The sequence below is a fragment of the Magnolia sinica genome, chromosome 15, assembly GCF_029962835.1.
Source record: "Magnolia sinica isolate HGM2019 chromosome 15, MsV1, whole genome shotgun sequence".
Taxonomy (NCBI): Eukaryota; Viridiplantae; Streptophyta; class Magnoliopsida; order Magnoliales; family Magnoliaceae; genus Magnolia; species Magnolia sinica.
Genome location: NC_080587.1, coordinates 16,450,685 through 16,472,428, shown reverse-complemented (window position 1 = coordinate 16,472,428; position 21,744 = coordinate 16,450,685). Strand labels below are relative to the sequence as shown.

Sequence of the window (21,744 nt, the reverse complement as noted above, 5' to 3'; positions counted from 1 at the left end):
GAGTGGCTTTCCCGCAAACTTTGCAGCGGCCCCACGCATAATGCTTGCGCAACTTCCTACCTCGCCGTTTCAAGCTGGGAACGATCAGGAGGTTTGAGTGCCCACCTTTATGTATGTATCTATTCACACAGTTTATCTTTTTGGTTTTGTCGGTATCATTTTAGGGTAAATCATAAAAAAGAAGTCGCATCCCATGCCCAATTGGACCACATCATAGAAAGCAGCGGTGATAATCTTTCTAAACGTTGAAACATTTTTAGAGCCCATTGCTATGTTTATTTTCCATCCAACCTATTCACAAAGTTAAATATACCTAGATGAAGAGAGAAAAAAAAAGAGACAAATATAAACTTCATCCAAAAATTCCGTGCCCCCAGGAAAATTTCAACGGTAAGATTTTAATAGCCATTATGTAGTCCACTTGAGATTTGGATCTGCCTCATTTTTGTGCTTATACAATAAAATGATATAAAAAAAAAATGGATGGACGGTGTGGATAAGACTAATACATCACGGTGGCCACTCAAATCTCCTGCCCATTCCCAGCTGGAGACGGGCGGGGATAGGACGCAATCCGCGTCTGCCGACGAATGCCACGTGGAGGATAGATCGGTTACCACCATTTTAGAGGCAATGGTTAACAATTACCATAGTCTGGCTATATTTTTATTTCCTCTCGTGGGTTTATTTTCGTTGGATGTGGAGAAAAGTCGTCTCTATCCTTCCGACACAGAGAGAGAGAGGGGGGAGAGCTGTCCAGGAAGGGTTGGGAATTCCCCTCTCTCTCTCCAAGATGGAATCTCCTCCAAGCTCCTTAGCCTACGCACCCCTGGTGCACGATGGCGTCGATCCGTTCTTGATGGAAGCGCTTCAGAACCCTCGTCATCGCCTCACTGGTTAGCTTTCTCTCTCCTTCTCTCGTGTCTGTATTTCATAGATGATCTTTTTCTTGGATTCTTCTATTCTGATTTTGCTTTATTTGGAGATTTCCCCCCCTTTCTTTTCTGATTGTGAGATGTTTTTTCTTTTCTTTTCTTTTCTTTTCTTTTTCATTACTTTGCTTGTTTGGTGATTTGGATTCTTTTGATGTTTTGGGGAGATGGGTTTTCTTTTTCTTCTAAATCTTCTGCTCTTTCTGTTCTTCATATCTTCTTTTCAATAAATTGGAGATGTTATTATAGTTTCATATCTGTTTCACTTATCTTGATTCGTTTCAGATCTGTTTTGTTTTTTTGGATAAGCATTATTAATTTAGGAGCAATTAGACTCAATGGTTTCGGCTCATCGACGGTACAGTGGCAGCACACACGCCCACAATCCAGACTGTTCAGATTACCTGTCCTGTTTCCGATGTATGACGCACTGATTGGGTGATCCTTACCATCTGATTGACGGATGGTGGATTGAAGGTTAATGAGAACATGGGTTGTTGTCCAAATTCAACAGCTGATGTCAGATGGTAAGGACTGTTTGAACAATATTTTTTTTCAGCTATGTTCTATCAACAATGAGGGTATGCCATTTGGGCGGTCTGGATTGGCTATCCAAGTGTATGGTCGATGAGTCACCCTCATTTAGCTAATGTTAGGAAGGCAAATAACAGTCTACCACCAGTTTTTATATTTAAGAATGCTTCTCTATTCTTACTCCTCATGTTTGTGGTTGGATCAACCTATATTTCCTTGTGAGATGTATAATCTATGTTGAGTACTTCTAAGAAAGCAAAATTGAGGTAGCATCAGTGGTTGTTTGTTGATTTTGTAGGCGTGTTTGGGGCAGTAATGGTAGTGGATTGCTTACTCCAAGCATGAGAAATATAACTCATATTGATCGCTGGTGCGTGCGTGTGTGGGGGATTGGGCATGGGTTTGAATATTGATATTGGGGGCATATTGGCCAATATCATACATGTTCATAGTATCGGTGTTGGTAAAAAACAAATAATAATAAGTGAAAGAATCAGGCAAAATATCAAGGAAAAGGAAACATCGATGTATTTAAGAATCTAACTTCATTGTTTTTGTATTCTGGATGTGTATAATGGTGTGTCATGCCATTCTGGTTTGCATGGAGTGACTAAGTGGGTGGAAGTCAAGCCAATGAAGAATGCAACAGCAACATTCTTGTATGTGAACACAAATCAAGCATAATTTGGTGAGATAAGGTCCGCGACATTGAAATACAACACAGAACATGAAAAAAATGTAAAAAAAAGTTATGGTTTACCCTTTTTCCAATTTTTTCCATAATGATCCATTTTACTTCGATTTGTCAAATCCCACTCAGTTCTTATGCTTTGATCTCCAATAAAGGCCTAGATCTATTCTAAATCAACTTTTAAGCTTTCTCCATGGTTGAATGAAAAAAGAAAAGGAAGAAGGAAAAATATCTTGGAAAAAGTTCAAATTCTAGCCTTCATGGGCCGTATTGGTCCCTAGACAACCCCATATGGGTGTTGATGTGGGCCTTTTTTTCTGGGATAGGCCAATTTGGAGTTCTATCACATATCTTATCCAATTGATGTTGATACCATATAGATGTATCCGGATATGATACCGATATTCAAATCCATGGGAGTGGGGTTGGCATTAAAATTTAGGAAAAAGGTGTTCAACCATTCCCCACATTGAACTAGTTTAAGTTGAAAAAGGTATTTAAATTTATTTATTTTTAATAAGGCTAAAGTAAAAGTTTGCATGCATATTGTTTTTATCAAAATTCAAATCTCATACAGTATAAATGGAAACAATATCCTATATAGTAAATGAGGTGTTTTTTGGAGTGGATCATAAAGAATGAAATGGTTGATTTGCCTATGTGTGCAATAAAGTTTATGTGGTTTAACGGTCAGGATAGAGTAATTAAGTTGAAACTAGATTTTTTTTTCCTATCTTCAGGTTGGTTTGAGAAATGCCCTTTGGTTCATCAAAGAGGTTTGCCAAGGCCAATTTTTGACCATTGCCTAATACTATTAGAGTTGGATGAGGAGGATTGGGGCCTGTGTCCTTTTAGATTAGAGATTGCTTGGCTTGGCTTGAAATTGAGGGTTTTGCAAAGAAGGTTCAAGAATGGTGGTCGTCATTTTCAATTCAAGGAAAAGTAGGTTTTGTTTTCTTCCAAAAATTTAAATCATTGAAAAGTAAAATCAATGTGTGGAAAAAAGAGGTGTTGGGTGCTCAAGAAGAGGAGTCATTGACATTATTAAATGAGATTTAGAAACTTGATATTAAGGAAGAGGAAGGTGAGTTGTTAGAAGAAGAAAGTGCCTGGAGGGAAGTTTATAATGTTAAGTATAATGCTAGATTGAGGGGAGAAGTTTATGGTTAAAAGAGGGTGATAAAAATTAGAAAAAAATTTCCATGCCATGGCTAGTGTTCGAGCGAGAGTCAATAGAATTAGTTATGTGATGGTCGAGGGGAAAAGGCTTGAAGGTAAAGCTAAAGTGTGTGATGCGATTGTGAATTTTTAAGAGTCGTTATTGAAGGAAGATTGTAAATTATCTAGGGGATAATTTACCATTTGATGTTATTTCAAGAGAGGTGGTGGACGGATTAGAAAAGGCTTTCTCATAAGAGGAAATAAAGAAGGGAGTTTTTGATTTGAGAAGTGACAGAACTCCCAGTTTGGATGGATTTCCAATTGTGTTTTTTCAAAAAGTTTTGGGAGTTAGTAAAATAAGAGGTGATTGGGGTTATAAATAAATTTTATAAGAAAGGTTTCTTAGCTTCACAACTAGGCATGACATTTATTGCGCTTATTCCAAAAAGAGGTTTCTTAGCTTCATAACTAGGCGTGACATTTATTGCGCTTATTCCAAAAAGAAGGGGCATAGAGCTTAAAGGATTTTAGACCAATGTCTTTTTTTCTTTTTTCTTTTTTCTTTTTTTTTTGGGTATCAGTTGGAGTGATTGGCAACTAGATTCTGAGAGGTTATTGGAGAAGTTATTTCCAAATCGCAAGGAGCATTTCTGGTTGGGAAACAAATAGTGGATAGCGCTTTGGTGGCACAAGAATATATTGACTCATGTAATTGGAAAGGCTTGAAAGGTATTGTTTGTAAACTGGATGTTGAAAAAACGTATGACCATGTGGACTAGGGGTTCCTTGATTACATGTTAGGACATTTGGGCTTCAACGAGAAATGACGGGCTTGGATTCGTACATGCGTGAGTATGGCTAAATTCTCGATATTATTAACGGTTTCTCGGATAGATATTTTTTTGAATCTAGTGGGTTGAGGTAGGGAGATCCTCTGTTCCCATATTTATTTGTGGTGGTGATGGAAGCTTTTAGTAAGATGATTGATAGAGGAGCAGCAGTGGACCTTGTGAGATGATTTTGGGTTGACAATTCGGACTTTCAGATAACTCATCTCCAATATGTTGATGAGACTCTTTTATTGTGTGAGGCAGAGGATTCACTGGTGGACAATTTGCATATGATCACAGTATGGTTTGAGGTTGTCTTGGGTTTGAAGATTAATATTGGTAAAAGTTAGATACTAGGGGTTGGTATTTCAAAGGGCAATGTGGGCTTTTTAGTGAATATTTTCGAAGGCAAGGTAGGATCTTTCCTGACTTTGTATCTTGGTCTCCCCTTGTGTATTGGAAAGTCGGCTAAGCATCTATGGTATAAAATGATAGAGAGATTCCAAAGCATGTTATCTCAATGGAAGAGTAGGCACTTATTCTTGGGAGGTAGGTTAACTCTTATTAAGGTAGCAATGTCTAATCTTCTTATTTATTTCATGTCTTTGTATAAATGTCCAAAATCAGTATTGGTGATGAAGACATCCGAGCAACATACCAGAGGAGGGTTGAGTTGGTCTCCTTATGGTTAGATGACCATTACATGTGCCCCACTTGGCTCAATTTACATTCCTAGTCACGTTGAAGATCTCACGTACATGTTTGTGCATCTTTAAGGACCCCACACTATGAAGATGCACCTCAGCTACGTATTGGAGCTTGATGGATGCATTGGATCGAGTGGGCACAACAATTGGACTATTGGATCATCATCATCAGGCATCTTGATCGTGGATCCCCATTGGCCACGAAATAGTTTAGTTGTTTAGTTCGTTTACATGTTTTGTTGTTTTTAGTATAGCTCATATTTTTGTTGATATTAGGGAGTTATGAACAACTTTTAATTTATTAAGCATCTTTATGTTGAAAATCTTATTTGAGAGCGCCTTTTAGTAAAAAGGTCTTTTTTAAGACTATAAAGGGTTGGACATCCTCACCCTAACCATTATGCATGTTATGAATGAAAGAGATTTATCTCCTTTTGCTTTGAGATGGAGTAAAAAAACAAAAACAAATCATCCTGAGATTTCTCTCCTTTTCCCTAGTTATCTTTTCTACTTTTCTCTCTTCTCAACAAGGAATCTTCTCCCATCCTCTGCTTTTCTTCTCTCTCTCTCTCTCTCTCTCTCTCTCTCTCTCTCTTAAAAAAAAAAAAAACCTTTATTTTTCTTCTTTCCACAACCCCTAATCCATCCAAACCTAGTTTTTAAAACCCCAGTTCTCCAAACCCTAACCCTAAATCTCCAGAACCCTAATCCTAATATCCCTAAAATTCTAAGCTTAAAATTTTCAAATTCCAAAATCCCTTATTCAAATCATACATCCATAATTCTCATAACTTGAAACCCATATTCCCAATTCTAGAAATCCTAAATCCTAAATTCCTTAAACCCAAAATCTGAAAACCTAACCCGAAACCTTCAAAAACCTCAACCATAATGTTCCAAATCCTAATTCCTCTAAGTTTAGATACCCCAAACCCATTTCCCACATTCCTTAGCCTTTAAACAACCATAACACGTCAAAACTCTTACAAGACACATGATTTTCATTGAATTCAGATTTAACCCTAATTTAGGATGGGGATTCTATCTTCCATAGGTCCCGATTAATCAGTAATTTAAGAGATTCGCATTATGGGACTGTCGTAGGCTTGAATTAGGACATGTCATGAATATGAAATTTCTGAATTTATGGCAAATTAGCTTTATTTTATCGTTCAATTGCTCTAGTTAATTTGTCTTTTAATTTCATGGCATCATATTAGGTTAGATCATTCTGTCATGCATCGATTTTTGGTATCAGAGATATTCGAGCATAGGATTTTCATATCGCATTTAGAGTCTAGAGTCAGGACTAGGAGTCTTTCCATTCTCACCACACTGCATATGAGTTTTTAGATTTTTGGTTCCCCATTAGGTCCCTAAGTTTATGCCCACTCGTACTAGACGTGGTTTTGGTCTACACCGCACAATGAACTCAAAACAGCTTGCCAATGCTATCAATGCCATCAACGCTTGTTTTCCAACCATTGAGGCCCAAGTTAGGACCCAAGTTAGGACCACCAGTAACCAACTGGCAGCCCTTAAGAATGAGATCAATACCCGCATGACCTAGTTGGTAACTTCCCTCTAGGCAAACCTGACAATGGGGAAGATGACCAATCTCAAGCGGGAAGTGAAGTTGGAAGAAACCAAATTGGAGGGCGTGGAAGAGGCCGTAGGCGAGGTGTTGGTTTTGGTGCATTGTGTACCCAGCCACCCCGCGGAGAGTATTTAGACCATGATGATCCTGATGATCGAGCCATGAATAGTGTGAACATGGACCCCAAGGCCTTCCTTGATTGGCTTGCGAACATGGACCATTATTTCAAGTTGTACGATGTGTCCGATCATTGTCGGGTGAGGCTCGCCAAGATGAAGTTGGTGGGTCAATCCAAGTTCTTTTGGACAAATGTCGAGTATAAGATAGAGAGGTCTGAAAGTGACCCGATCTCACTGTCGGCTGAGATGAAAGAGATCTTGAAAGAAAAGTACTTTCCTCTCCCTTACCATCAGAAACTTTTGGATCAATGGCAATCCTCTCGTCAAGGATCAATGGCAATCCTCTCGTCAAGGATCAATGCCTGTGTGACTGAGTACATTGCGAAGTTTGATGAATACATTATGCAATGTAACATCAAGGACCTGTTAGTGACACTTTCCCATTTCAGGATGGGCCTTCAATCTGAGCTTCAATGTGAGCTCATCCCTTCAGATGTCGGCACCCTAGAGCATGCCTATCAAGTGGTGCAAGACCTTGAGCGGTATTTGAAACCGCAGTTCGTGAGGGGATTTGACCCTCGTGAGTCCAATATCAAGGCCACTCCCCAAAGAGCCAAGCCTAGTATTGGGTGTCAATCCAAACCCCTTACCGGCACTCAATCCAACAATAGGGATGTGAAGGGCAAAGGCCTCGCTATTACCATCTCGAGGGCAGGTGAGCAAACATGATGTTACAACTGCTAAGGATATAGGCATTTCGCACATCAATGTCTTATAAAAGAGCGAAATAAGGCCATCGTCATTGGTGATCTGAAAGAAGATGTGGCTGATCATGGCGATTGCGAAGAAGAAGAATACCAACCCAATTGGTGCCAGTGATGAAAAAGGCGAAGGAGTTGAGACAGTGCCACTTACAGTCGTTAGAGGAGCCTTAGGCTAGACTAAAGAAAATGATTATTAGCCTAGGAATTCAATTTTATACGCTTATGCCAAGCGTGGTGAAAAAACCCGCAAGGCTGATCATGGCGATTGCGAAGAAGACGGATACCAACCCAAAATTGGTGCCAGTGATGAAAAAGATAAATAAGTTGAGACCGTGCCACTTGCAGTCATTAGAGGAGCCTTAGGCTAGACTAAAGAAAATGATTATTGGCCCAGGAATTCAATTTTATACGCTTATGCCAAGCGTGGTGAAAAAACCCGCAAGGGGATCATTGGTAGTGGTAGTTGCGCTAATGTGGTCTCTGCTAGCACTGTAGATCGTTTAAGTTTGATAGTCATTCCTCACGCTCAGCTCTATCGAGTCTCATGGGTTGGTGCGTGTTTTATTCCAGTTTCTTAGTGTTGTCCTAGCCCCATCCAGTTTGGTTCCTATATGAACACATTGTGGTGTGATATTTTGCTTATGGATGTAGGCCATATCATTTTGGGCAGACCCTTGTTGTATGATCACAATGTGACACTATTTGGTTGCTCGAATACGTGTTCATTTATGCATAAGGTTAAGAGGATAAAGTTGAATCCTTTCTCGCCCAAAAGCACCCCGAAAAAGGAGGACATCAAGAAACGTTATCCTGAAGATGTGAGGAAATTCCAACTTGAGTCTCTCCCTATTATAAATGCCAATGAGTTTGAAAGGGAGACTCAAGCTGATTTAATGGTGTATGCCCACATGGCAAGTGAGGTCACACTTGAGTTTGGTGTGGAGATGCCACTTGAGGTTACACCCGAGGGTAGTGTACAGTTACCACCTAAGGTGAGTTCGGTATTGGAGGAGTCTAGTGATGTTATCCCAAAGGACATAATGGATGAGTTGACACATGTGCGGGACATCCAACATGCCCTAGATCTTGTCTCCATGTTAACTCTACCAAACCTTCCTCATGAACAAATGAGTCTTGCAGAAGAAACGGATCTGAAAAGGCAAGTAGATGAAACTAGGAAGCCCATAGATCTTATTCTCACGTTAGTCTCATAGGTCATCAGAGTCCACAAATGAATTTATACGTCATGTCCATGATTCACATGTTGAAATTAGAAAACAGATTAGCATGAGTAATGAAACGTACAAGATATGTGTTTAACTCTCATCACAGGTTCAGAAAGTTTCAGGTCACGATGCGTATGTTCTTTGTCTTCCACTTGACACGGGTATTAAATTTACATTTAATTTGGAAGATTTGTGTCTTTTAAGGGTCCCATTCCTAGCCATGTTGAAGACCCCAAGTGCATGTTCGTACATCTTTGAGGACCCCACACTGGGAAGATGCACGTGGGCTGCATATAGGAGCTTGATGGACACATCGGGCCATTGATCGAGTGGACACGATGATTGGACCGTTGGATTATCATCATTGGACATCTTGATCATAAACCCCCATAGGTCACGAAATAGTTTAGTTGTTTAGTTTGTTTATATGTGTCGTTATTTTTGGTATAGCTCATATTTGTGTTGAGATTAAGGAGTTAGAAACAACTTTTAATTCATTAAGTGTCTTTATGTTGAGAATCTTATATGGGACCGCCTTTTTGTAAAAGGTCTTTTCTGAGATTATAAAGGGTTGGACGTCCCCACCCTAGCCATTATGCATATTATGAATTAAAAAGATTTCTCTCATTTTGCTTTGAGATTGAGCAAAATAAAATAAAATAAAATAAAATAAAATAAATAATAAAAAAATCTTGTGATTGGATTGGTGGTGCGAAACCACGAGGAGCAATTCCCTAGTCATCTTTTGTACTTGTCTCTTCTCAACAAGGTATCATTTTCTCTCATCTTTTTCTTTTCTTCCTTCTTCGTCTCCTTTCTACTTCTTCTTCTTCTTTCTTCTTCTTTTAAATCTTCATTCTTCCTCTTTTTACAACCCCTAATCCATCCAAACCTAGTTTTCAAAATCCTAAAACCCTAACCATAAATTTCTAAAACCATAATCCTAATCTTCCCAAATTTCCCAAATTCCAAAATCTCTTGTCCAAATCATAAATCCCTAATCCCATAACTTGAAACCCATATTCCCAATTCTAGAAACCCCAAATCCTAAATTCCTTAGACCCAAAATCTGAAATCCTTACCGGAAACCTCCCGAAACCTTAACCCTAATGTTCCAAATCCTAATTCATCTAAGCCTAGATGCCCCAAACCCATTTCCCACATTCCCTAGCCTTTAAAAAACCCCACATGTTAAAACTGTTACAAGACACATGATTTCCATTGAATTCAAATTTGACCCTATGCTAGGATGGGGGTTCTATCTCCTATAAGTCTGGTTAATCAGTAATTTATGAGATTCGCATTGCGGGACTGTTGTGGGCTTGAATTTTGGTCATTTCGTGAATCTGAAAATTTTGAATTTTTGGTAAATTAGCTTTATTTTATTGTTCATTGCTCTAGTTAATATGTTTTTTAATTTCATGGAATCATATTAGGTTAGGTCATTCCGTCCTGCGTCAATTGGTCAAATTAGAAAAAAAAAAAAAAACCATTCGGCGGGATTTTTTGGAAGGGAGTGGAAGATAAACACAAATCTCATCTCATGAAATGGGAAGATGTTTGTAAGTGTTGGGATCAAGGGGGAGACGGTCTTAGGACCTTGGAGGTAATGAATCTTGCATTGTTAAGCAAATGGATTTGGAGATTTGGGGTGGAAGAGGATAGTTTGTGGAAGTGGTGGTGGGTAGGAAATATGGGGTGTAAGAAGGAAGTAGTTGGACTTGGGCCTCTTCAATGATAGGGCCTTATATCTTTGGAAGTAAGTGGCATAGCTAAAAAATGAAGTGTGAGAAGGGATAGGATTTTCCTTGGGCACTGGAAAGGAGATTAGGTTCTTGGAGGATACCTAGGTGGAGGAGCAAAACTCAAGTGTTCTTTTCCCTAGGTTGGTGTTTTTGTAGAGGATAATTTATTGGTTGAAAGGTATTTTAGCATGCAAGGCAAAGAAGTTACTTGGGCCCCGCCTTATAGGAGGAATTTAGATGATGAAGAATTAGAGGAGACGATCAATTTGTTGGTTCTGCTCTCCAAGATGCTACCTGTGCTATTAGAAGGGGACTCGTTGGTTTGGTTAAAAGAAAAGTCTGTTATATTCTCAATGAAGTCCCTATACAATATGTTCGGGGGAGGTGATAGAAGTGAAGGGTGAATCAATCAGCATATGTGTGGCGGCATGGTGCTCCTACAAAGGTAGCGGCTCTAGTTTGGCTTGTGGGATGCAATAAGGTGTTAACAGTGGACAACTTTCGCAAGAGAAGCACGATTCTTCCAAATATTTGCTTAATGTGCTTTCATGATGAGGAATCGGTGAATCACCTTTTTATCCATTGTTCGTTCGCAAATAGGTTGTGGAATTACTTCTTCAATTTGTTTGGATTAGCTTGGGTCATGCAGAGGTCCATTAATCAGCTCTTCTTTCTGTGGCATGATGGGGGTGTGGTGAAGATTGAGAAAAAAGTTTGGCGACTTTGCCTACTAGTGGGGATATGGTAACTTTGGCGAGAAAGGAACAGTGGATGCTTCATGAATTGGGCAAAGTGAGTCTCGGAGGTTTTTAGTAGGGCTAAAAGGCATGTAATGGAATCGGCAATTTCAAGGGTTATTGCTCAGTTCCCTAATAGTTGGATATTCAAAAAAAAATTATAATAATAAATGAAAACGATAGGGGATGATGAGATCATACATTGAGGAGAAGATTGTATGTTGATACATCGATCCTTGTGGAGTAGAAAGCTTTCATCTCCAATGCTCTTTGCATCCAAGATGTGAGAAAAATCTTTCCTTTGGTCAAGAGAGGTCATTATCACCTTCATAGCCTTGACCCAGTGAGAGCGATCCAAAAAAAACATTGCCGCAAGGATGATAAAGATTCTGAATGACGTTGACAATTGATCGCAGAGTATTCTGAGTTGCTTTGAATGAACTCAAGATAAATGAGAATTGAGAAGAACTTAATGGCGGACTTCCTTAAACCCTCATACGTGAAGAGTTTTATTTTAGACAGAATCTTAGAGCTATTTGGCTCAAAGGAGGAGATGCATAAATCTTTTTCCATCACCTGGAAAATGGGAGGAAGAGAAATAATATTTTCCAAGCTTTGGGATGGAGATAGATTCATTGAATATCCTAGTTGCATAAAAATCGCTAGTTATTCCAAATTTTTTTTCTTCTCAAGTAGTCCTACGCTTGATGGTTTTTCTTTTGATATCATCCCGCTAGAGAATGCAAAATGGTTGTAGCAAGAATTTGAAGTTGTATGAAGCGCCTGCATATTACACTTCAGACTCTCTCTGTGTTTGGAGTTGGATGAAACATATCTTGTCAACTGTCATTAATATCTGTGCAATGATTTTACTTCCCCATTTCCCACCATTGAAAAATTATTGGGCCCATATAAGATGTTGTTGATGAAGCAATTCTCTTTACTCTTCATCCAGGTGGGAATCACCTGATGAATGCGTTGGATGGGCTGTAAAGATGACTGTGGACCCCATGAGGATTTCAGCCATGTGTTTCAATCCCCACTGCTTGTCATGGTGTGCCCCACACGAATGTTGGATCTCCCTAATGTTTGCTCTTCCTTTGTAAATTGAGCTGCCGAGAGTGCTCGGAATGAGTGGATATGACGCAAACATCACGGTGGGCCACAGTTGGCGGGAGGTTAAAGGGTATTTGGCCCCGGGGCTTTCTTCCATCCAAGTCACGAGTGTGACTAATACAGGTGCAAGGGATGGGCAGTCACGGTACAATGAAAACTCATGAGGTGGTAGTCATATGAGGCATGAGGCAGTGGATTTCAATTTTTTTTGGTAAGTGGGAGGAGGGAAGGCAATGATTAGATTTCCGACACGACATTTCCTATCATAGCCAAACAAGCATCCTACGCTGAGATTCGTGTGGAGACGATTGAGATGGAAATAATGATATCATAATAATTGGGAATTCCATTTCCTTTCCGTGGAATCGATGTATCTGTTAGGCTTACTGTTGTTGGAAGTCTGGAGCGGTAAACTACCTGGGTGATTATCTACTGTCAGTTTTTCACTTCCACTCTTTAGTTTAAGTCCAGAACTTATAGTGGACTCAGAAGTGATTCTTGATTATAATTCATAAAAGTTGATTACATCAGTATTTTTAAGTTTCGTCCCTAGGGAGTGCTGGTGCGTAATTGTTGGTGCCTTAAGTCTTGCAATGGCTTAGAGATGTGATTGGCAAATCTGGTTACTCATGTTTTCTACTTGAGACAGCTTTTGCACCATGACTCTTAACCATATGAATGTGAAGAAGAGAAGGAAGTTGAAAAGGAACCTGATTACAGGTGTGTTTGGTAGTTACTTATTTCCAAGGCCGTCATGATAAGCTAGCACCAAAATGCAAGTGATATGTGTTCGGGAACTTTCCCTGTCTGTATGTCATTTGAGATTTTGCAGCAGGAAAAAAGGACGAAATAGAAGCTTGGTTTTAATGTAGGTTCCCTTCTCCCCAATTGCAACAGGAAAAAAAGGGCGAAATAGAAGCCTGGTTTTAATGTAGGTTCCCTTCTCCCCAATTGCAACAGGAAAAAAAAGGGCGAAATAGAAGCCTGGTTTTAATGTAGGTTCCCTTCTCCCCAATTGCAATGCACCATGTTTGTTTGGAAGTCTGCACACCGCAATGTGGTGGTTTAAAATGCACGTTAGAAGTTTAAATACTGATGTGGTGAACAAATGCACACCATATAGTTTGGGTCACCATTTTTTAATTTTAAGGATGTTGCCAGACCTTATTCCTTTTAACTGTCTCCCGCTCATTAAATGACCTGGTAAAGACAGTGTGGTGTGAGTGAGTGGTCCAGGGTTCAATCCTGGTAGTGTTACGTTTTTTTTAAAAAAAAAAACTTATTCCTTTTAACTGACTGCTTTCTTTAGTTCTGCGGATGGAGTTGGATATTCAAAGGTTCATGCAGAACCCCGATCAGCATCAATTCGAGTTCCCACATTTTCCAACTTCGTATCTTCGGCTTGCGGCTCATCGTGTTGCCCAACACTATTGCCTACAATCAACTGTAGCAGACAATGGCATAGATAGTTCTGGAAGCGGAATCATAGTGAGGAAGACAGGCGAAAGTAGGAGCCCAGCGGTTGCATTGAAGGACATTCCTCTGAAGCAGCCAGAGGGCGACAAGCTGGAAAAAATCAAGATTGCTATTAGGCCAAGGCAGAGTAATGCTTCACCAAATGATTCCACTGAAGTTGGGATAAAACGGAGTTCAGCTAGAACTGTAGAAGAGAGGAAGGAACAGTATGACAGGGCACGGGCACGCATCTTCAGTAGTCCTAGCAGTCCAGATGTGGAAGACATGTCTTCTCCAGCTGCCTCTGATGGAAGAAGCTTTTGTTTGACCAGAGAAGACAGTGTTGGATACAGGAACGCCACAGAGGAACCCGAGAAAATTAGCACAAAAGATAGCACCTCCAGAGTTGCTATTTTCAGAGATAGGGAGAAGGACCGTAGTGACCCAGACTATGATCGGAGTTACGATAGGTACAGTCCACCACATTAATAGTTAGTGTGTGAGGCCCATCCTTGCAGAATGCAGTTCATTGATCTTTCACCCATTATCCCTCTGCAAGGGCATCCAAGTGAAGAGCATTGAGAAACATCTTTGTGGCACATGTCGGAGTGTGCCAACATGTGTGAGATTAAGATCGTTCATCAGCTGTCACACCTTGAACATGCCCTGGCATAAAAATCAGGCCAGCTTGCTCATCAGGCGAGCCATACGGGTATGATAAAGCTGGATCTAAATTCACCTGTGGTCCACATACAACATGCATGTAGCCCATCCCCGTCCAAGCATGGAAATGTATATCAGGCTGTTCATCAGGTTTGTCCCACTGTGATGATACCATGGCATAAACTAAATCTGACTGATCTTCTCATCTTGCGGTTTGCTGTATGATAAAAATATGGATGTAAATTCATCGAAGGTCCTCATCCAACGTACGTATGTGGGCCATCTAATTAGCATATCGGCATAATTGCATGTCATGTTCATGGAGCGGACCACCTGATGAATGGCCTGGATCTCACACTGGTCTCACATTCTTGCACATGTTCCTTGAACATGATTTTTTTTTTTTTTTTTTAAATGAAGATCAAAGGTCTTGAGCACGATTCTCAATCCTATCTTTAATAAAGGTTATTACCATTTCGGAAAGAAAAATAAGAAAAGAAAAGGAAAGAAGAAAAGAGCAGGATTCATAATCCTCTTCACTGGAATGTCCTTCAAGTTGCAAAAACAAAGATCCTTTATTTTTCTCTTCATTGAAACTGATGTGGTGCACAAACTGTCACAGGTATGCTAGGAGCCTCACGCACAATCAGAATTTCAGCTCAGGTCCATTTACCATGCTCCATCCCCCTTTTGTTCAATATAAAACTGGTTATCCCCAGTTGGGTCAGTTGCCAGGGACCCAAGCTTCCATGAACTACAGGCCCTCAAATACAGTCATGAACCCCTTCTGTACCGTTGGATCAAACCAGCCTCCAAGGGATCCGGTCTATCTTCACTGGCCGAGCCCTGCTATGATGTACGCACAATCCTGTGAGCATTTCAGACAAGCCGTTTTTCAGGTAGGCACACTTCTGTCATGATAAATGGCCAAAGCTTTAGAGTGCATTTGGATGCTCAAATCGAAATGAATCGCAATGAGTGAACTCAATGAAGAGGAAACGACCAAAGGGAATATTAAGGTCTTGCTCATCAGCCAATATACAGCCTGTCAGCAAGCAGAATACAATGCGTATTGGGCCCTTGGTTCTGTGATCCAAGTGGTTGACATGATGAACTCCATTGAGGATGGGGGATGGCCTGGAAATCTTCCAGATTGGAAAATCCAACTGGATGAAACCCGTCAATATGGGCCTATACAAATGCATGGTCAAGGGTGTGTTCGGTTGTACCAAATTTCACAAGATATCATGAAATTTTGCACCAAATAGACTGATTAGTCGTGAAATTTCTTGATATTTGGTGCTACCAAATGCACACTAATAGAATTTACAGCAACTATCCACTTTCAATTGAAAAAAAAGGCCAGAGATATCCAAGATCGGGTTTTATCCCATAGATCAAGGGAGGGCAGTCTCCACATCTTACCCACCAAAATGAGAGAGAGATTGTCTTGTGGTTAGATGGTTTAAAGAACAATTCACAGCCCATCAGACATCAAGTGGTTTGTATGCTCAAATAAAGATGATTTTCCAGGAGTAGGCCCATCAGATCACTGAATGTCACCACTCCCACTTTTGCGATTTCCTCTTTATTGAATTGGTTTACAGCAATTCAATCCGATTGAGCATCCAGACTAGTCCTAACTGCTTTATTATCATCTGGTTCTTATTTGGTCTGATGTCTCCGCAGGCGCCCTTCTATCAGCAACCCTTAAGCTTTGATTATTCCCAGCACCGCTAGGGAGAACAGAAAATGTTGCAGAATGGTTGATGTCATTTTAGGTTCCATGGAGTTAAGTAAATACATTATTGAGATTTGTCAGATTGTTGTGTTTCAGTTTCAGGTTCTGTTTTGTAGTCAGTAAAGGTACGCATATGACCCGATTTCTAAATGTTTTGGTAAACTAGATGTTTTTGCTGGTAGCGGAGACTTTGATTCTTTGGACCCCATTTTCTATCGTTATCTTTTTTCTTATCAGGCACCATTTACTTTAGCTGAACTCCTCATTCTATTTCAGGATCATCTGTATTTTGTTGAGAAATGCAAAGGAAATCCATGCAGCACAGTTCAAGTCCGACAAATGGCTGTGTGATCCACTTGGTTTGTTAGGATCACCCACCGGGAACATGCCCTAGCCCTAGAATTAGTGTGACCCAACATTCATCAGTTGGGTCATGTGTGTATGTTGAATGTGAAATGTTGCCCAATTTATTTCTACAACCTTACAGATGATGAGTAGATTGGAAGGGATGTTTTCAGTGGGGCCTTTGTAATGAAGAGTATCCCTCGCACCTGCCAGGAAGAGTATACTTTCTCAATTCATCTAGGTTGAATATCCTTGGCAGGGCCCTATCTTGTTTGAGAAGTGTCCAGGTGTTTCGTGAAGGAGAGATTTGATTTGGTGATTTGTAGGACCCGTGCCATAGGCACGCACTTATGCAAGATTTGCACAAGCCTTAAGAGGGTTCCACCATGAACAGAGGTTTGCATGAATATATCCCAATGTATTACGATATGATATGCTGGGACTCTAGCCATTGGATCTGGGCCTTTTTTTAATGACACCAACTGTTTATTTGTTAGGGCTTCCTTTGGATGAGGGATGCCCAACAAAATTTCAGATTGAATATTTCAACCAATTTATTATACAGAGGTTATGGTGACCATTCATGTTCAAAACAAAAATAGCCATACCATTGAGGGGTTGAAACAATCCGACTGAGAGCTTTTATTTGTTTGTCTTTCCACCATAGAAAGTGAGATTCGTCATGGGCAATCTTGAGCATTCCTTATTAGGAGCAGGATTTGTCTCTGACCATAAGGTTGAGGAATCCAGGTTGGCATGTACTGTTATTAAAAGGCTTATGCAGTTTGTTTCGTCAATGTAGTTTTTTTTTTCAGAATGTTCTCTTTAAAAAAGTGAGATGTGTCATACAAACGGTTGAGGACGACCCAAATTCAAAGGCTAAAGTCTCAATGTATACAGATGTATTTGAGCAAACCCCTCATGAACATGCCCGGTCCAAGAATCAAGTTCCACTCATCAGGTGGGACGTGGATGTATGAGAAAAGTGGATCGATCAACTATCTTTAGTGTACGTGTTGCTCACTTGATGTGTGAAACTTGGGCAGTGGCAGCCACCTGAAGAGTGTTCCAAATCCCTCTCACAGGCGCTGCATTTCGTTGCTGATGGGGCACATCACATCCATAGTTCTTGAGTTGGCTATGGTGCTGCCGGATTTCCTTGGGATGTCTTACTAATCAATGACAAGAGATTGGGATTCTACTGTTTTTGGTTAGATGTCTCTGGGTGGTAGGCCCGCCCATCATTTTCTTTCCTTCTTGCTCTTTCCTGGTCTTCTTTAACTTGCCTTTTGCTGTTGCTTGTCTGGCCTCGAGTTTTCTCTTGAAAAAAAAAAAAAAAAAACATCGCAGAAATTGCCTTTTCCACATCGAGCTTTTCAATTCTTTCTTCTCATTATATAAGTGGGGGAAAATGGTATATAGAGGACAGAATGGGAGGAAAGTGCTTGATTCTATGCATGCAAGAATTGAAACATGGAAATGGAATTGTGGTATGTCTGATACCCAAGAAGCTCAGCAGGTGGGCCTCACCAAGTAGATTGTTTGTGCCAAAACTCATGTCATTATGATCATTGGATGGGGCATGGGCTGTGTACATGTTGAATGTGGAACATGATGTTAGTTTTCTCTTAGCGGCCAATCATCTTTTGTATGAGTGTGAACATCATCCAAATCTTTTGGACAAGGTATCAGTAATAAGGCCCCCCTGATGGAAGGTTTGGGTCTCACACAAGCTGCCATGTGTGTGTAGTACTAGACATTCTTTGTTCTGTAGATGGTGTTTCTCAGTGCTGAAGATGAGGAAGGGGATAGTGGCTTCCACATGGGCTTTCCAGAAGAGGAGGAAATTATTTACTGAGAATTGTTTTGCAAAAGGAAACTCGTTGGCTAAACATGCATAACAAAGAGAGAGAGAGAGAGAGAGAGAGAGAGAGAGAGAATCTTGCAGGAAATTACGTTTGAGAGAGAGAGAGAGAGAGAGAGAGAGAATCTTGCAGGAAATTACGTTTGCATTGTTAAAAAGCTGGGTGGATAATGCATGTCTCTGGAATCAAGCAGATCTCAAGTAAATCCTAACCATCCAAGTGATGGGCATCACATGAATGGCTAAAAGTAGAATGGGGAGTCGTCCAAGTTCTATTATCTTCTTTTGGGTTATGCCCCATCCTAACTATCATCATCTAGCCGCTCCTTGCTTTGGCAAGGCTGTATCTCCGACTCCTAGTTTAGCCACCATTTTAAAGCAACAGTCATTCATCCAATGTACACGCGTTGTATTTGCACATCAATCCAGACCTTTTAAATCATTGGACCCATCATGGATGGAGCATATCTTGATAAGTATGTTGATAGACCACTCCAGATCATCCATATGTTGGCCATAAAATGACAAGAATGTAGCAAGACCAATACATTAATTTATTTATTTTTTAAATAAGATCCTTAACATTGTTTCATGCTGGTGTTTGTTAAGCCCACACATATATTAGTTAGTTAATGCACGTGCCACCACATGTTCTAGGAAACGGGTAGCGTGTGTGACACACGACCTCCCTCTATGGTGTTAACATCACCAAGTTCTGTGAGCTCTACCATGATGTATATGTTATATCCAAACCGTCCATCCATTGGCGAGAACTTTTTGAGGGTTGAGCCCAAAAAATAGACAGATCCAAAGCTCAAGTGGACCACACTGTAGAAAGCAGCAGGGATTGAACGTCTACCATTGAAACCTTCTTGGGGTCATAGAAGTTTTGGATCTGATATTTGTTTTTTCCGTTCATTCATGTCTGCGTGACTTATGAACAGTTTGGATGGCAAACAAACATCATAGTGGACACTAGGAATGCTTCAATGTTGTGAATCATCATCCTCGCCACTGTTTTTGTGGGTTGGTTCACTTGAGCTTTGGATATGGCTAATTTTTGGGCTAATTCCCTAAAATGATATCACCAAATGAATGGTCAATGGAAATAATAAATACATCATGTGGGCCCACGGAGCTTCGTCACGTCAACTCATGAACATGTTCCAGTGTAGTAGATAAGTGCAATATCTAAGCCATTTATTCATTAGCCTCAATGTGTTTGGTACGTTCATGATATACTTGTCAATTTCCATATTCTTTTCTAAATGGAAAATCCAATATCCACTCTCGTATACAAAATATTTCTGAAACTAATATCACCCTAGGAATAACATTAGGCTAAATGCAGAAGTGGACCAGTTGTGTACCAATCTCACCCTCCGTCCCAGATCATTAATCTAATCCCACTCAATACAGAACATTTTATTCCGTATGAGAAGCTAGTGACCATAACCATCGTGTTTGATCACAGTAAACATGGTTAAAAGACTAAATGACTCCACATGACACGTTCAGCCCTCAATCTACTCGGACGCAAGCACTGGTACCTGATTGACAATACCTGATTCTAATGGTCCAGGTCTCATTTATTGGATCCCCTAAGAAATAGAGTCCGGTTAAAGTATCACCTTTTGGACCCGGTTAAAAATTGGGTCTAGTCGGGTTGGATCACAGCCATGTGATGGACCCGGTTAAGGTTGGTTTGCCTTGGGTCTAGCCAGGTCTCGATTTGGGTTTAGTTGGTTTTAATAGTAAAACTGACATAAAATTGCCATCAACTAGCCATTATATGGGTACAAAAGATGTTGATTGATATGTTTCTGTAGACACCCCGTTCAAAACGATACTAATCTATTCTTTAGAATTTGGCTAAGCTTTGATAAAATTATTTTTGAGCAACTCGAGAACCATTGAAAGCCTAATTGATAAAAAGGCAGGACCCTTTGCACATCCCGGGAACAACCGACAGGCCTGGTTAGCATATCTGCAACTTGACAAATCAATTCCCAGCCAAGCATCCAGCTCCTTTGAAAATCTTGCTTAACGTCTTAAAATCGCATCTATCAAACTCGTAAAACATTGCAAATCCAAACAGGTTGCAAATTAACGGTCCTTATTAGAGGTGGGCACCGAACGACTCCATCCGGCTAACTCGACTCGTCCAACTCGTTCGGATCCGACTCGACCCGAACCGAATGGGTGAGTCGGTCCGAACCGAGTAGGCTTCGCCCAATCCAAACTCAAACCGAGTCGAGTTCGAGTTACCTAGTAACTCAACCCAACTTGACCCGAAAGTCAATCCGGTTAGACCCATCTCGATCCGAAACTCAACTCTCTAACCTTACCCGCTACACCCTACCTCGACCCGATCCCAAAATCTCTCTCCCTCCCTCATCCTCCAAGCCCGGCAACCACCCACCACCATCACCCTCCTCCTCCTTCCTCTCGTCTCCACTCTCTCAGTCTCTCCCTCCCTCATCTCTTAATCTGACTCGGTACTTCTAACCGGATCGGACTCGACCCGATCAGTCTAGGCCAGACCGAACTCGAATCAAGTTAGGCATGCTAGACTCGATATCAAGTCGGATCGAGTTCGGGTCAGGCCTTTTTCAAAACCAAATCGAGTTGAGTCAGCCCTAACTTGGTCCGACTCGACTCGATACCTAGCTCTAGTCCCTAGCACTTTCCAAAAGCAACCAACAGTCCCAATTGGCGAAATAGAGAAGAAAATAAAATAGTAGCCTCGTGGCAAGCCGATTGGGATGTCATCATCCTTACTTTCATTTTTTGCTTCTACAGATGTCAAGGAGCCTATTTTGTAAAACAAAATATTATTATATGGACCACCGGCCTACCACAAGCCGATGACCACCTGGTGTGCTTTTTACCAAACAAAGACCTACGTCCAGACCTTACAGATGTCAAAGTCAATAAATAGGGACAAGTGTCCACTATCGACTCCTCATAAGCTGATGGTCTCCATCTATAAATGCAACGTAACAATGGCTATTCCAGGGGACGAGGTAAAACAAAGGGAGCCAATAAGAGTCTGAGAGAGGGACATTAGGGTGGGTCTTACTCTCTAAAGTCTTCATAGATTCTTGATTAACGTCGAGGCTCTGCTCGACTAAGGAGGTCAACCTTAGGAGAAACATACCATCAACAAAAGCCAGTAAAGTAGTAGGGTTGGAATCGAGGATATTCGAACAACCCTTTCGCACAAAAAGGGTGTTGAGTTTTTCCTTTTTCCTTCTCACATCTTAAATCAATTCGCATTCCAGTTTACACATTCCAGATACATCAAAAGCACACACTTTCTTTTATTTTTTATTCTACAATACTTTCTTCTTCTTCTTTTTTATCTTTTTTACTTTATTTTGCCTACCCAGAGTCTTCAACTTTATGCAGTAGAGTTAGGTGTTGTTTATTTTTTCATTTTACTTACCCGGAGTCATAAACTTCATGGAGCACAACCAAATACAATAATATTGAAACTCTACTAAATCTCTAAAAA

The 21,744-nt window shown here is 40.5% G+C and overlaps 1 protein-coding gene across 1 annotated transcript; it reads left to right on the top strand.

Moving 5' to 3' along the window:
• The first annotated feature begins 689 nt into the window (after positions 1–689).
• On the top strand, positions 690–16,226 carry LOC131228027 (uncharacterized). The gene is made up of 4 exons (XM_058223849.1): positions 690–896; positions 13,469–14,084; positions 14,900–15,176; positions 15,967–16,226. Exons 1-4 carry the CDS (start codon positions 698–700, stop codon positions 16,015–16,017), a joined length of 1,143 nt encoding a protein of 380 aa, XP_058079832.1. The 5' UTR covers positions 690–697; the 3' UTR covers positions 16,018–16,226.
• Positions 16,227–21,744: the final 5,518 nt, after the last annotated feature.